This window comes from Tupaia chinensis, unplaced genomic scaffold, assembly GCF_000334495.1.
Source record: "Tupaia chinensis unplaced genomic scaffold, TupChi_1.0 Scaffold144276_1, whole genome shotgun sequence".
NCBI classification, from domain to species: Eukaryota; Metazoa; Chordata; class Mammalia; order Scandentia; family Tupaiidae; genus Tupaia; species Tupaia belangeri.
In genome coordinates this window covers 3,327,078-3,342,937 of record NW_006204133.1, presented here as the reverse complement: position 1 = coordinate 3,342,937, position 15,860 = coordinate 3,327,078, and the positions used below count along the sequence as shown (strand labels likewise).

The 15,860-nt window shown below is 37.4% G+C and overlaps 1 protein-coding gene across 1 annotated transcript in view; it reads right to left on the bottom strand.

Moving 5' to 3' along the window:
* EIF5B (eukaryotic translation initiation factor 5B) overlaps positions 1-15,860 on the bottom strand; it is an 87,370-nt gene that overhangs the window by 44,681 nt on the left and 26,829 nt on the right. The window contains 6 exon segments of the mRNA XM_006172356.3: positions 4,088-4,162; positions 7,601-7,690; positions 8,140-8,238; positions 13,804-13,954; positions 14,987-15,026; positions 15,028-15,205. Of these exon segments, the coding sequence (XP_006172418.1) occupies positions 4,088-4,162; positions 7,601-7,690; positions 8,140-8,238; positions 13,804-13,954; positions 14,987-15,026; positions 15,028-15,205 (633 nt within the window).

The window sequence follows — 15,860 nt, the reverse complement described above, 5'->3', positions numbered from 1 at the left end:
GGACTGAGGAAAAGGGCTGAAAAATTAAACATAATTCTCAATAAATTAAGAATATAAAAATTAAACCAAAAGAAACAGATTTTAGGAATGCAAGACAAAAATCGTAATAAAGAAAAAAATGCTTACTTTATTTCATAATGATTAGGAGCTATACTGTTTGTGAATCCTTTCATTACTTTCTAAGTTAAAGAGGCTTTTTTAGACTAACTTTAATAATAAACCTATTAATAACATCATTCTGAAAAAATGCATTCTAAACCATAGGTAGCTACCTTACAAATGATCTTCTGAAGAATCTCCCTTCATAAAATTATGATCTACATCAAGACTTAGGAACCAAGGGGGCAGCAAGTGGCACATGGTGGTTAAGACATTAGACTCCCACTTGACCAACCACGGTTCAAGTCCCGGACCTGACAACTTGCTTTCTCGCTTTCCCTCTCTGTCTCTTTCGCTCTCTGTGTCTCTCTGGTGCGTGCACATGTGCTATAGCAAAATGAAAAACAATGAATAATAAACTAAATAAATAAATAATTATTTTAAAGAAATACAGAAGATTTAGGAACTGAGGCGATGGAGAAAGCAAAATTGGTCCCAAACCTCAGAAATGATCAAACAGCTTTGCCAGCACAGAGTGGGCCATACCGTGGCCCTGTGTTGATACCACGAAGAGGTGTAGTCATGCAAGAAAACCTCAGATCTGCTTCATCGGGAGATGATGATAAAATATGGGATGCTTCATCTATGACATTAGTGGATAAATTCAACCCACATACATCACCACATGGAATCAGCTCAATGTGTTGGAGTAGCAACAATAACTTTTTAATGACAGCATCTTCCAGTGGTGACAAGATGGTTGTTTCAAGTTGCAAATGTAAACTTGTTACACTTTTAGAGCTTGCTGAAGGGCAAAAGCAGATACGTGTCCATTTAAAATCCACATCTAATGTATTTTGTAAGCAGAGGCTTAAATTACAATGTAAATATTTGGGATTTAAAATAAAAAAGAGTCCATCAATCTCTTAAGGATCAATCATAAAGGTGAAGTAACTTCTGTGATATACAATTGGAATGATTCCTATATTGCTTCTGGACCGCTGAGTGGTGAAACTACTTTGTACAGTTTAACTACAAATTAATCTGAAGATATCCTTTCGGCCATAGTAGCAACCAGGTACAGTAGAGGTGTATTCAAGATAAAATTTATAAGAATTTTAATCGTCTTATGTAAAATAATTAATTTAAACTTAAAAAAATTGTATGTTTTGGGACCAGCAGTTAGCCTAATGGCTATGTCACTAGACTCCCATGTAGTCAACCACGGTTCGAGTCCCGGACTCGGTGGATTAAAACTCACTCCAGGCGCGTGTGCATACGTGCCCAAGATCCCGAGAGGAGAATGGAGGAGAAGGGATTGTGGCGTGGCCATCCCTCCTGGGTGGTGATTTCTCACTTTCTGTCTCTCTCTTTCTGGTGAGCTCACACACGCTGTAACAAAAACCTCTTCCAAACAAAGAAAAAAAAGGTATGTTTTAAATTTGCATTTAATTTGCTTGAAAAACTCACAAGTTATTTTTTAATGGTAACATTAAAAAATATTCAGGTAACATATTTCTTATCAAATTTGGTGCTTACATACGTTTGATTATGCAATCAAATAGTCATCTCCTCCTAGAATATAAATATATATAACAGAGAACAAAGCCTAAAACATGGACTCCTTCTTTCTGTGGAATTCTTGTTGTAGAAATATTGCATAGTTCAAACTGTGTTAACTACAGGACAGCTGCTTGTATTACTAAATACTGTTTGGTGGGCATAGGGCATAAACACTGGGTATGTTTAGGCAGAGAGTAATTGAGTTTTATGTTTGGGTTTTATTTTTTAGTATATGACAAAGTATTAAACATAAGTTTTCTTAAAAAATTGAGGTATAACTTACATTAAGTACACATATATTTCAGCTTAGCACAATATTTAGAGAAACTTTTTATACGAAAATTTAGTTATTTTTTAATATAAATATTAGTCTGCTAAAAAATTCTTAAAAGAATAAATTCAGTTTATCAAGAAAGACAACTCTTGGGATCAGCAGGTGGAGTGGAGTGGAGAGAGAGACAGAAAGTTAAGTAAAACGATTATTTTTAATAAATAAAAAAGATGGGACCAGCAGTTAGCATAATGGCTATGTCACTGGACTCCCATGTAGTCGTCCGCAGTTCAAGTCCTGGACCCGGTGGCTTAAAACTCACGCTGGGTGCGTGTGCATGCATGCTCAAGATCACAAGAGGAGAATGAAGGAGAAGGGATTGCAGCATGGCCATCCCCCCCAGGGGGGTGATTTCTCGCTTTCTGTCTCTCTGTCTGGTGAGTACACCTGCCCTACAGCAAAAAAAAAAAAAAAAAAAAAAAAAAAAACCTCTCCAAAAAAAAAAACAAGAAAAAAAAAAAAAAAAAAAGAAAAGAAAAAACCTCTCCAAAAAATAAAACAAGTAAAAAAGAAAGACAACTCTTGACTAACTTTCCATGTGATTCTTCATAGTTATTTCCAATAAGGGGAAAATTTTTTTAAATTATTATAATCATTTTGGCCATTATTATCAAATAAAATATAGGAGTCCTTCACTTTTGGAAAGCAGCCTTCAGAATCATTATTTGCATTGTTTTTATTTAGTGTTTAAAATTTTTCTTTTTTTCTGAAGAGGTTTTTGCTATAGGGCACATGCGCTCACCAGAAAGACAGAGAGACAGAAAGCAAGAAATCACCCCCCCGCCACCGGAGGGGATGGCCACGCTGCAATCCCTTCTCCTCCATTCTCCTCTCGGGATCTTGGGCACGCATGCACATGCGCTCGGCATGAATTTAAGCCACTGAGTCCGGGACTAGAAACCGCGGTTGATTACATGGGAGTCCAGCGACATAGCCATTAAGCCAACTGCTGGTCCCAGTGTTTAAATATTTTAATGAATATTAAAAGTATATACGAGACACATTTTTCAAGTTCCATAGATACTGAGGAAATAGAAGTGATATGAATGGTATTAAGATTAATTGATATGGGGGGACCAGCAGTTAGAGTAATGGCTATGTCACTGAACTCCCATGTAGTCGACTGTGGTTCGAGTCCCATACCCAGTGGCTTAAACTTGCACCGGGTGCATGTGCATGCATGCCCAAGATCTCGAGAAGAGAATGGAGGAGAATGGACTGCGGCATGGCCAGCCCCCTTGGGGGGTGATTTCTCGCTTTCTCTCTCTCTGTCTCTCTCTGTCTTTCTGGCGAGTGCACACGCCCTATAGCAAAAAAACCTCTCAAAAAAAAGAAAAAAAAAAAAATCTAAGCCCCAAAGACTTTGGAACTGCTGTGAAAAAAAACTTTTATTTAGTATTTAAATGTCTTTTTTAAGTAAATAGAATCATTTTCTTTTTTGGTATATTAGAATCATGACCAATTTATAAATTTTAGAACATACTGTATGATGTATTTGTCATACTTTAGCTTTTATTGTATCTTACTGGAGATTTTTCTTACTTAAAAACTAATATGAAGGAGAGAATATTCCTAAAAAACATTAGGTTTGGTTATAGCTTTTGGCCTAATTATGTGTGAAAGACATTTTTTAAAATCAAGATATGACATATAATAAAGTACACATTCCTTAAGTATACAGCCCAGTGAATTTTTATGTATATATACACTTATGTAACTAACAAAACCAAGATTTAGAACAGTTCTGTGGAATGTGAAAGGGTAAGGACCCCCTCTTGGGTCTTTTCTAGTCACTCCCTCATATTTCATAGAGAAATCACAGTGGCTCTGTCTACTCCTCATTACGTTTACTTTGTTGCACAGTAGAGTAGTTCGCTACTGTTTTAATTCCACACAGTATTTCATTATATGACTGGGACTCCATTCATTTATCTGGCTTTTTGTTCATGAGCATGTGAGTTATTTCAAGTATTAGCTATTATGAAGGGAAAAAAAAAGAAACAACCAAACAGCTTTCACAATCAGATGATTCATTTAAATATGTCTCTCTCTAATAACCACTGGCGATACTGATGTGTGCTTATGAGCTCTTACCTTTTTCTCTCTCCTCATCACTAGCCATAGCTTCCCAATCATCCAATCCAGTATCCTCAGTATCTTCTTCTTCTTCTGTAAATGAAATTATTTAAAAATATGAAGATAATTGTAATGAAAATAGAACATTACATGGACATGAAAGAGTTATTTTTTTGTTTTGTTTTTGTTTTTGTTTTATTTCTGCCAGAGGGTGTAAACATACCAGAGAAAGACAATGAGAAGGAGAGAAAAAGCATCCCCCAATGGGGAAAGGCCTGTGGCAATCCCTTCTCCATTCCTTCATCCTGTTAGGATCTGGGGCACACATGCACACAACACTGCAGCATTTTTTAAACCACTGGGTCCGAGTGAACAGCACAGTGGGCATATGGGATCCAGTTCCCTTAACCACCAGGCTACAAATCAGCCTGAAGAAATGTTCTAATAATGCAAATGATATAATGGAACTATCTTTTCAATATAGCTAGCATGTTATCATTTACTATTACTAGATGCTTCAGAATTTCCTACCACTTTTAATACACTGTAACAAACTTAACCCAGATTTCATATTTGAGGTAATTAAAATATTAAAAATCCAGATACTGAAATGTTTCTCTAGATCTTGAGGTCTTTTGCTCTTGAGGAATTACAAAATTTCATATGGATCTTCTTTTTCTATTTTCAACTCATACTTTATGAGAATGTACTACTTATTTTGCTTTAACCTTTATATAGATACTACAAAAATTACAAAGCTACCACTACAACTCTTATTCAAATAAGAACAGAGTGTTGTGATTACAACCTCTAAATTACCAGAAAGTTAAAAATTCTTCATTTTATTTGAATATTAAAAACTTAGCACTGGGGGGAACCAGCAGTTAGCATAATGGCTATGTCGCTGGACTTCCACGTAGTCGACCACAGTTCGCATCCCGGACCTGGTGGCTTAAAACTCACGCCGGGCACATGTATGTGCGTGCCCAAGATCCCGAGAGGAGAAGGGATTGCAGCGTGACCATCCCCCCGGGGGGTGATGTCTCGCTTTCTGTCTCTATGTCTCTCTCTGTCTGGCGAGCGCATGCGCCCTATAGTGAAAACCTCTTGGGAACCAGCAGTTAGCGTAATGGCTATGTCGCTGGACTCTCACGTAGTCGACCGCGGTTCGCGTCCCGGACCCGGTGGCTTAAAACTCACACCGGGTGCGTGTGCGTGCGTGCCCAAGATCCCGAGAGGAGAATGAAGGAGAAGGGATTGCGGCGTGACCATCCCCCCCGGGGGGTGATTTCTCGCTTTCTCTCTCTAATGTCTCTCTCTGTCTGCCTATAGTAAAAAGCTCTCAAAAAAAAAAAAAAAAAAAAAAAAAAAAAACCTCTTCAAAAAAAAAAACAACTTGGCACTGGGGCCAGCAGACGGTGTGGTGTTTAAGGCACTGGATCCCACATGACTAATCTCAATTCAAGTCCCAGACTTGGCAGCTTGAAAATCACATCAGGTACATAGGTGCGTGCCCTATGGCAAAAACCTAAAAAAACAAAAAACGAAAAGAAACCTTAACATTATCTTTAGCAAGAATGTTTCTCTTTCTACTGGAACTCAGCAGGACAAAACTATTCTTAACTGAAAGGCAGACCAGGATGAGATACAGATTTACTCCCTTGCAATAATTATTTACCAAGTCTGGATAAGTCATCTTGAGGAGGATATAAGACTAAGAAATAGGCATCCAAAACATTCTTCTGAATTAGCTTTTTTTTTTTTTTTTTTTTTAGTATAGGGTGCATGCACTCACCGGAGATAGGAGAGGTGGGGGTGAGTGACAAATCACACCCGCGGGGGATGGCCACACAGGAATCCTCCATTCTCCTTTTGGAATTTTGGGCATGCACACATCTGTACCTGGTGTATTTTCTGAAGCTGCCGGGTCTGGACTTGAACCACATAGTTGGCCATGTAGGTTCTAGCACCTTTAACCACCACACCACCTGACTGACCCTGAATTAGCAACTTGTGGTGCTACAAATGTGACCTAAAATAGTAGACAACTATAAAGTATATCAATCTGAATTTTTCTAATTTTATCGTATCAATGCTAAAATGAGATCAACCCAGGTGAAATGATCCTGCTCACTTAGGAGAGGAAAAAGAAATAAAAGAAACTATTAATAACATTAGTCATAAGTAATTATCAGTCTAGATATCCTTTTTTTGTTGTTTTAAGAGAGAGATTTCTGCCATAGGGCACATGCACTCACCTGAAAGACAGAAACAGACAGAGAGATGGAAAGAAAAATCAATCCCTGAGAGGGATAGTCATGCCACAATCCCTTCTCCTCCATTCTCCTCTCAGAATTTTTGGTACAAATGCACACACACCCAGTGTGAGTTTTAAGCCACCACGTCTGGGACGCAAACTGTGGTTGAGTATGTGGAAGTGCAGCAATGTAACCATTACTCCATCTGCTGGCCCCAGTTTACATATATATATATTCAAAGGCTCTACTGCACTCCTTATCTCAAAATCTGAGTTTTATCTTAAATACCAAACATACATTTAGCTACCACTGGCTCTCCTTTCCATATCTAATCTGTTAAATTAAAACAATATTTATCTCTAAAACAAAAAAGCCAGATTTCCTCCAAACACTCAAAACATACACATAAGCAATGAAACATTTGAATCCTACTGACTTAGCAAATATAAACTGACTTCTAAAAAAGTTTTAAAATGACAACTTTTAATGTTCTTTAAAAGTTCTGATTGTAGGGGCTAGCAGGTATAATGTTTAAGGCACTCAGATTCCCACATGGCCAACCATGGCTCAAATCCAAGACCTAGCATCCTGAAAATCACACCAGGTGCATGTGCATATATGTCCAAAATCCCCAAAGAAGAATGAAGGATGGGGCCAGCAGGTGGCATAGTGGTTCAGGTGCTAGATACTTCCACATGGTCAACCACAGTTCAAGTCCCAGACCTGGTGGCTTACTTTCTCACTTTTTCTCTGTGTCTCTCTGGTCAAATTAAAATAAATGAATGAATAAATAAAAATTAATTTAAAAAAAAGAAGAATGGAGGAGAGGGGACTGCAGAGTGGCCATCACTCCTAGGGGGTGATCTGTCACTTTCTCTCTCTGTCTCTCTTGTAAATGTAAATCCCCATTCCAAAAAAGTTCTAATTAAAAATGTTTCAATTTTCTTCTGAAGCATTAAACAAAGAACTTCAGACAGTCTTTAAAATTTCTGATCTATTAAAAAAATTATAGACAATCCAAAAACTTCTCTCCTTCCTACAAAACATGTTGCTGACACAAATGAAAAGAACAGAATTAATTCAAGTCTTAATTAGATACCTTCTCAAAGTGGAAAAGAAATGAAATGGTTTAGATAAAAGGAAGAGCAATAGAAGAAAGAAGGCCATCAAGACATATTTATTTGGTTTCCTCAAAGTAATAAAGACAACTTATGATACATGGACACTATTTAACAGGAATGAATGGATGAATCAATCAGCTGATGTCACTAACCTGGTTCAACAGGAAGTGGTACCTCTTCTTTTTCTGGTACTCCTTGTTCTACAACTTCTACAGCAGCACTTAATTCCACTTGTTCAGATACTGAAAAAAGGGTAGAAACCAAGTGCATTATTTTTGCAATGTATAACATCTGCTGAGTACTGAATAAAAATCAGTAGTGCAAACTTTATTTAGAGAACAATTAAATATCAATCATCTGTTTTACGGGAAACTTTTTACTCAAGGAATAAAATATAAAATCACAGAAGGCTAAAAAGGAAACTAAGGAAAAATAAGAATGATAGTTTTGCTTTTTGGAGATAACAACAGTTACTCATAAGGTAGGACCCCAGATTTTGCAAGCTAAAGTATGTATCAGCCTATCATCTGAATCACGTGATAACAATTAAAAAAAAATACGGTATAAGAAATGAGTTTCAATAAGCATTTCTGATTTGTTGATTTCTTTTAAACAGACATTCTGTTTTGAAGGTTTTAGAGAAAAAGGTAAACAAAACAGTTTCTACATCAGAGGCCATTTATATACAAACCTTCCTTATTTTCTAGCTGCTGTGGTATTTTTTTCTTTTTTTTATCTTCATAAATTGGCCTTTTCTTTGGCAAAGAGTCTTTAGATGGCACTTCAACACCTGAGGGATAAAAAGGAAAAACTTCAGGGTCATACCAGAAAAATACTATTTAAAAAGATAACATTTGAGGCCAGCCAAGTTGCATGGGGGTTATGGTGGCTGGATCCCACATGGTCAACTGCACAGTTTGAGTCCTACACCTGATGGCTTGAGAAACACACCCAGGCCTGTGTGCACATATGCCCAGAATCCCAAGAGGAGAGCAGAGGAGAAAGGGATGTGGTGTGGTCATTCCCCTTGGTGGTGGGAAGAGGTACATTCTCACTTTCTCTCTCTCCTTCTGTCTCTCCCCACTAAGAACACACACTCTACAGCAAAACTAAAAAAAAAAAAAAAAAAAGATAACATTTCATTCACCTCCTCAGAGATATACAAAACAACCTCCTTAGAGATACTGTGGAAAAACCTGTATTTTTGGAATATAAGGTATTTTAAAATATATATACAAAAATTTCATTTTTTGGTGGCTAGTATAAGTTTTGACCAATTAGGAGTTATACACAACCCATCACAACAAGCACGGTATAAAATCACAGGAAACTGAAAAAAGAAACAATGGTCTCAATACCTTGTGCTTTTCCATAGAGTCAAACCCTCCTTAAATCCATAGCTATTTGTAAACACTGACCTGTTCTCCATCCAAAAGATGACTTTTTCTAAATGCCAAAAAAATGGCATCATACAATCTAATGTCTGCCCTTACAGTGGATTAGAATCATCCATCTGGCTGGCTGTATCGCATTTCCTTACATTGCTGACTGAGAAGCATTCATTATATGAATGCACCAGTTTCTCCCAACTGTTGAAGGCCACTTGAGCTGTTTCCAGTTTTTGGCAATTATACATAAAACATTTTCATACAGGTTCTTATGTGACTATTCTCTGGGGGAATAATGACACATAAAGTAAATATCTATTTAATGTTATAAGAAATTGCCAACTGTTTTCCTGCCTTCCCACCAGTAGTATACAAGAGTTCCAATTGTTTTGCATCCTCAACCACATTTGGTAAAGACAGGTTATTCTTTTATTTTTTTTTCTTTTTTCCAAGATTTACATATTCTAGGACCAGCAGGTAGCACGATGGTTAAGGCCCTGGACACTCCCACTTGCCTGACCACAGTTCGAGTCCTGTACTTGGTGGCTTGCTTTCTCATTTTCCCTCTCTCTCTTTCTGTGTTTCATTCTGGTCAAATGAAAATAAATGGATTAATAAATAAAATTAAATCACTCTTTTTTTTTTTTTTTTGAAGAGGTTTTTGCTTTATTGGGCACATGTGCTTGCCAGACAGACAGAGAGAAATAGAGAGACAGAAAGCAAGAAATTACCTCCCAGGGGGGATGGCCACGCCACAATCCCTCCTCCTCCGTTCTCCTCTTGGGATCTTGGGCACGCTCGCACATGCGCACGGCGTGGGTTTTAAGCCACCGGGCCCGGGACGCAAACCACGGTCAACTACATGGGAATCCAGCAACATAGCCATTATGTTAACTGCTGGTCCCAAAATTAAATCATTCTTAAAAAAAAAAAAAAAAAAAAAAAAAGATGCATTCTACTAGATGTATGGTCTGAATTTCTCTACTATTGATACTCAGCATTCTTTCCATGGTTTAGGGCTTCTTGATCAAAGCATTTATTAAATCTTTTGCCCATTTTAAAACATAGTTGGTTGTTCTTACAGTTAAATTTTGAAACCTCTATGTTCTGGATATTCACCCTTTGTCAGATATGTGAGGTATTTTCTTTGACTACTTTAATGGTGCTTTTAGTAGAAAAAATTTTAAACCAGTGGCTAGCAGATGACACTGAGGTTAAGACGTCTGCATGTCACATAGCTGATTCTGTTATTCAAATCCTGGACCCAGCAAGCTTGAAAATCATGCCAAGTGTATGTGCAAATGTGCCCAAAGTAGAGAGGGGATTGGGGTGTGGCCATCCCCAAGAGGGTGATTTCTCACTTTCATTTTCTGTGTCTCTTCAGAGTATGCACACACCCTACAGCATAAACTAAGTTTTAAATTGAACTTGTTCAAATTTTATCAGTTTTTTCTCTTATGAATTATACTTATAAAGTCATAGCTAAGTACTCTTTACTTAACGCAAAGTCACAAGATTTTCTGTTTTCCACTAAAAGTTTCACAGTTCTACATTTTATATTTAGATTTAACATCCATTTTAAATTTAGATTTGAGTTAATTTTTATGAGTTTAAGAATAGGCTTTTGGATTTTTTGCAGACTGATGTCCAAATTTATCACTTACTGCAAAAACTATGTATTTTTACCCACTGAATTACTATTCACCTACGACAGAAGGCATTGACTATATAGACACTATTCTGTTCTATTGATCTATTTTGTCTAACTTTTGCCAATATTGTGTATTTTTTTTAACTGCTAGAGAGTGCATGAGCCTGCCAGAGAGGGAGACAGAGATGGAGAAAGTGACGCCCTAACAGGACATGGTCATTCCACAATCCTCTCTCCCCTCCACTTCTCTCTCATTAGGATTTGGAGCACACACATATGTACCCAGAGCAGGATCTGAACTATAGTCAGTCATGTAGGAGCCAGCTACCTTAACTACTAATCTATGGGGTCAGCCCAGTATTGATCTCTATAGCTTAATAGTAGTCTTAAAATCAAGTAAGGTGAATTTTCCAAGTTTGTCCTCTTTTTTCAAAATTATTTTGGCCATTCTAATTCCTTGGCCTGTTCACATACATAGCAGATATGGCTTATAACTGGGGCCAGCAATGGCACAGTGGTTAAGGTGCAGGTCTCCTACACGGCCAATTCTTTAAGAATTTATTATTTAACTTTATTTATCATTATTAATTTTTTTTAATTTGCTAGAGGGTATGTGAGCTCACCAGAAAGAGACAGAGAGACAGACAGAAAGTGAGAAAGTAAGCCACCATGTCCAGGACTCAAACCACAGTTCTTCACAAGGGAGCCCAGCACCTTAATCACCACACCACTTGCTGGCCCCAATAAAATAATTCTTTAAAAAACAAACCAAAAAAGGGGGGGGGGGACCAGTATGATGGCAAAAATCAGGCAACCCTAAGAAGAAAAATGATCACTCACAAGCCTATCCTACTAATGCTAACTTAATCATCTTAAATTACAATTTTCATCCAATTACCATAACTACAAAGCTAACTGCTTCTTAAAACAGAATTCTCAAGACTGGCAAATTACTCCCTGCTTGATCCCATCACAATTTATTCATGAGCGCTTTCAACCTCTTACATGGTCAACAAACATATTATTTGAGTATAATACGAACTATACTCAAATTTGTTCTCCAATTTCATTTTTAAAAAATGCTGTATCGCCAATTAATAAAAAAAGTTTGCAAAATCCAAGAATTGTAGTTGTCTACATCTGCTCCTCCTGGCTGAATAGACAATGTGTATAAAGAGGAAGTCACACAGACCAGCTTAAAATTTCAGTCCTGGGATTTTGGACATGCTCCTGAGTCACCATTTCCTCATATAAATGATAGGAATAAAAACATCTATAAGGTTTTTATGAGGTAAAATAGATAATATCAAAGGTTTATTACAGCATCTGCTATATACTAAGTACATAATAAATGGTAGTTATTACTATAATGACAATATAAGCACAAAAATGACTAATAATAAACAAAAATCTATGGAATGTAGGGACAGGAAATTAAGAAAGGTCCCAACATGTTCTTTTTAATAAAGTAAATACACTATTTTAAATCATTGTACCTGCCAAAAACATTATATGCCCAGACTGTGGTCTCTAAACACTTCCCACTAAAAAGAACCAAGGATCCTTGGGTAAACAGTTGATTCCAGGTGCAGGAAAAAATTAATCTGGGATATTTTATTGTGGCAGAAAAATAAGGCATGGGGCCAGCAGGTGGTGTGGTGGTTAAGGCACTGGACACCCACGTGGCCAACCATGGTTCAAGTCCTGGACCTAGCAGCATGCTTCCTTGCTCTTCTCCTCTGTCTCTGGTTAAATTGAAGAATAATGATAATAAATTAAATAAATCATTTTTTAAACAAAGTAAAAGAGGGACTACCAGTCAGCATAATGGCTATTTCCCTGGACTCTCATGTAGTTGATCACGGTTTGAGTCCCAGACCTGGTGGCTTAAACTCACGCCGGGCGTGTGTGCATGTGTGTGTGCCCAAGATCCTGAGAAGAGAATGAAAGAGAAGGGATTGTGACGTGGCCACATCTCCAAGGGGTGATTTCTTGCTTTCTGTCTCTCTGTCTCTTTGGTGAGCACACGTGCCCTATAGCAAAAACCTCTCTTAAAAAAAAAAAAAAAAAAGAATAAGATGTCAATGAATAATGTGGTCAAGTGAAAAAGTCACATACACCAACTTAAATGGGCTCCAGTTGGCCAAGAATGGTACAATTGAAGTGTCGAAAGTATAAATAACTTTAAGAGATGAAAACACTCAATTACATAGAACTCTTATTAAATTAAAATACTGATACAACAAAGAAACAAAATTAAACTCACTGGTCACCTAGGGAGGTTGCTAGGGCTATTTTGAAAACTAGGGAAGGAAGAAAGAATTAAGCACTTATCTACCTCTCCTGTATGAACTATATTTCAAGAAAAGTTTTTCTTTAAAAAAGATGCTGGCTATGCTAAAGAAATTACAGAATTAGAATACTGCAATTCTGCACCTCCTAATGAATACTAGATATAGGCTTGCCCTCAACTGGATAGTAAAACGTATTAAATGAAAAATCAATGTAAATGTACATAGTGTGTAAAGCTTTAACTCTTTGATCCTTAACTTTGATCCTTTAACTCATGGATCAATCTTGACATAGCTAGGTCATGAGCTAAGAAATTTTAAGGGACAAAGAGGTCAATTCACCACCAGCAGGAGGATGCAATTAAACAAATCCAGAATATGACAAATTCGGGGGGGGAGGATAGGGAGGTAGTATTAGTGAGGGATAAACATTATCAATCAAATGTGACCTGTGGATCTCATTTGGACCCTGATTTGAACTAACCAATTGTAAAAAAAATTTCTGAAGACAAGTGAAAGGTAATAAACCAATAGAAAATCAGATGATGCCAAAGAACTGATTTTGTTAGATGTGCTAAGGTGTATTCTATCTTATGCTAAAAAGTAAAATGTCCTTATTTATTCAATGTATCTTAAGTAGCTAAGGGTAAAATTATACACTGTCTGGGGTTTACTTTCAAGTGCTACAGGAGAAAGAAGTTGTGTAGAAGGGTACAAAATAAAAACGGCAAATGCTGACAATTGCTGAAACTGGTCAACAGATATTCGGGAAGTCATCATGTCACCTCTGTTTCAGTTAGGGGAGAAAAAGACATCCATAGACACACTATTATTTGCACACAAACTTTTCTCCTAGAAAAGTGATCTTATTTAAAAAAATGACAGTACCTTCCTTACATTTTTACAGGACTGTCCCACAGCAATGTCATGGGAATTCTCCTTCTTGTTCGATCTTTCCTCTAAACACAGACATAGAGCTACAGGAGAGAAGCTCACAGACTGTTCAGTTAAAGAGTACCACTTACCCTGAGCTTGGAGAAGTTTAAGGGTAGCTTCGGCTCTGGCTCTGGCTTCTCTCTGGGATTTAGTTAAGAGTTTCCCTTCTTTTTTCAAGCGTTCTTTTCTTTCTTTTTCTTTCTGCTTTTTCCTTTCTCTTTTCTCTTGTTCCAATCGTTCCTAGAAAAAAGTACAGGTCAGGGACCAACAGGTGGCAAGGAGGTTATGGTGCTGGATCCCACATGGTCAACTCTGCAGTTCAAGTCCCAGACTGAGGGGCTTGAATATCACACCTGGAGAATTGTACGTATATGCCCAAAATCCCAAGGGGAGAATGCAGGAGAAGGGACTGAAGGTCAAGCAAAAATTATTAGCTTAATAAACTATACAATTTAAATATAACTAACTCAAGCTTTGAGACACATACAAAATATTGTGTTAGGAAATTCCAAATGAACATATATTCAATATAGTTCAAAAATATTAATTAATATCACACATGGTCGACCATGGTTTGAGCCCCGTGGACATGGCGGCTTGAAAAATCACACCAGGCGCATGTATGTGTGTGTTCTAGATTCCAAGAGGAGAATGGAGGATGAGGGATTGCAGCGTAGCCATCCTCCATTGGAAGTGAACTCTCATTTTCTCTCTCTGTCTCTCTTTGTCAAGCACATGTGCCCAACCATAAAAACTTATCCAAAAAAAAAAAATTAACATCAAGTTAGAGTAGATTATTGTCAAAAATACATAAGCGATTTGTGTATACACGAAGAAATAAAGACTGTACCTCTTTATCTTTTTATATCAGAACAATAATGTAACCAAATTGCCAACAATAAAATGTTTAAAATTATAAGATTAGAAATATTTTGTGGAAGGATCAGCAGATGGCATGATGGTTACATTGCCAGATTCCCACATAGTCAACCACAGTTCAAGTCCCGGACCCAGCGGCTTGAAACCCATGCCAGGTGGATATGCATGTGTGCCCAAGATCCCAAGAGGAGAACGGAGAAGGGATTTCAGAGTGGCCATCAACCCTGGGGATGATTTCTTGCTTTCTGTCTCTCTGTCTCTCTCCGTCACTCCAGCAAGTACACGTGCCCTATATCAAAAACCTCTCTTTAAGGAAAAAAAAGAAAGAAACATTTATGGAGAAAAGATAATCAAGTTAAACCTATCAATGTTAGTAACTTCATGAAAACATACCTCTTCTTTACGCTTGGCTTCCAATTCTTCCATTTTTTTGCTCTTCCTCTTCTCTCTTCTGTCTCTCCTCCTCTTCTTTAAGTTTAGCCAGAGCTTCTTGCATAGCTTTAACAGTGGCTTTGCTAGGTCCTTTCTTCTTCTCTTTCTCTTTCTCTTTTTCTTCTTTTTCTCCTTTCTTTTTTTTCTTATCCTTTTTCTTTTTGTCTCCTTCATTGTCATCTATCAAAAAGAACACAGGGAAAATGCTTAAGGGGAAATAAGTTGTGTCCTATGGCAATAATGAGTAAACCTCAGCCAGAATTTAAGGACCATAATGAACCAAGGATGATGCCTGTCTGCTGCAGGTGATGGTCTCTAGGCATTAAGATATCCCAACACTTGGGTATTTGAGTACTCAGAGCACTAGGCACTTGGGTACTAGAATAGCTCAGAATAATCCATATTGGGCCTCCTGAGAAGCCTACAAAGCTAGTACTGTCCCAGATGTCTTGAGGAATGCAAGCAGACAGATGATCCTGGCAGCAGGAAGAGGGTAATCCCACATCTATAATAATATTTCTCTTAATCCACGATACATGAGGCATAGTAGCTGGAACATAACAGATGCTTGTGCAAAGTTCTAGTGAGTAATATAAGCTAATTCCTACCTAAGTTCTGTCTTGAGTTTCACTTCACTTCTATACAATGAGGATGATGAGAATAATGTCTACTTTAAGAAACTACAGGAGAATAAAACACAAAAGTATAAGTACACTACCCCTAGGAATTCTAAAGCATTAATAGTTACGAAGTTACTTTCATAGTATTCTTCCTCAGAGAGGTCCAGATAAAAATTTCAATAAATGGGCCAGCAGGCAGCTTGGTGATTAAGGTG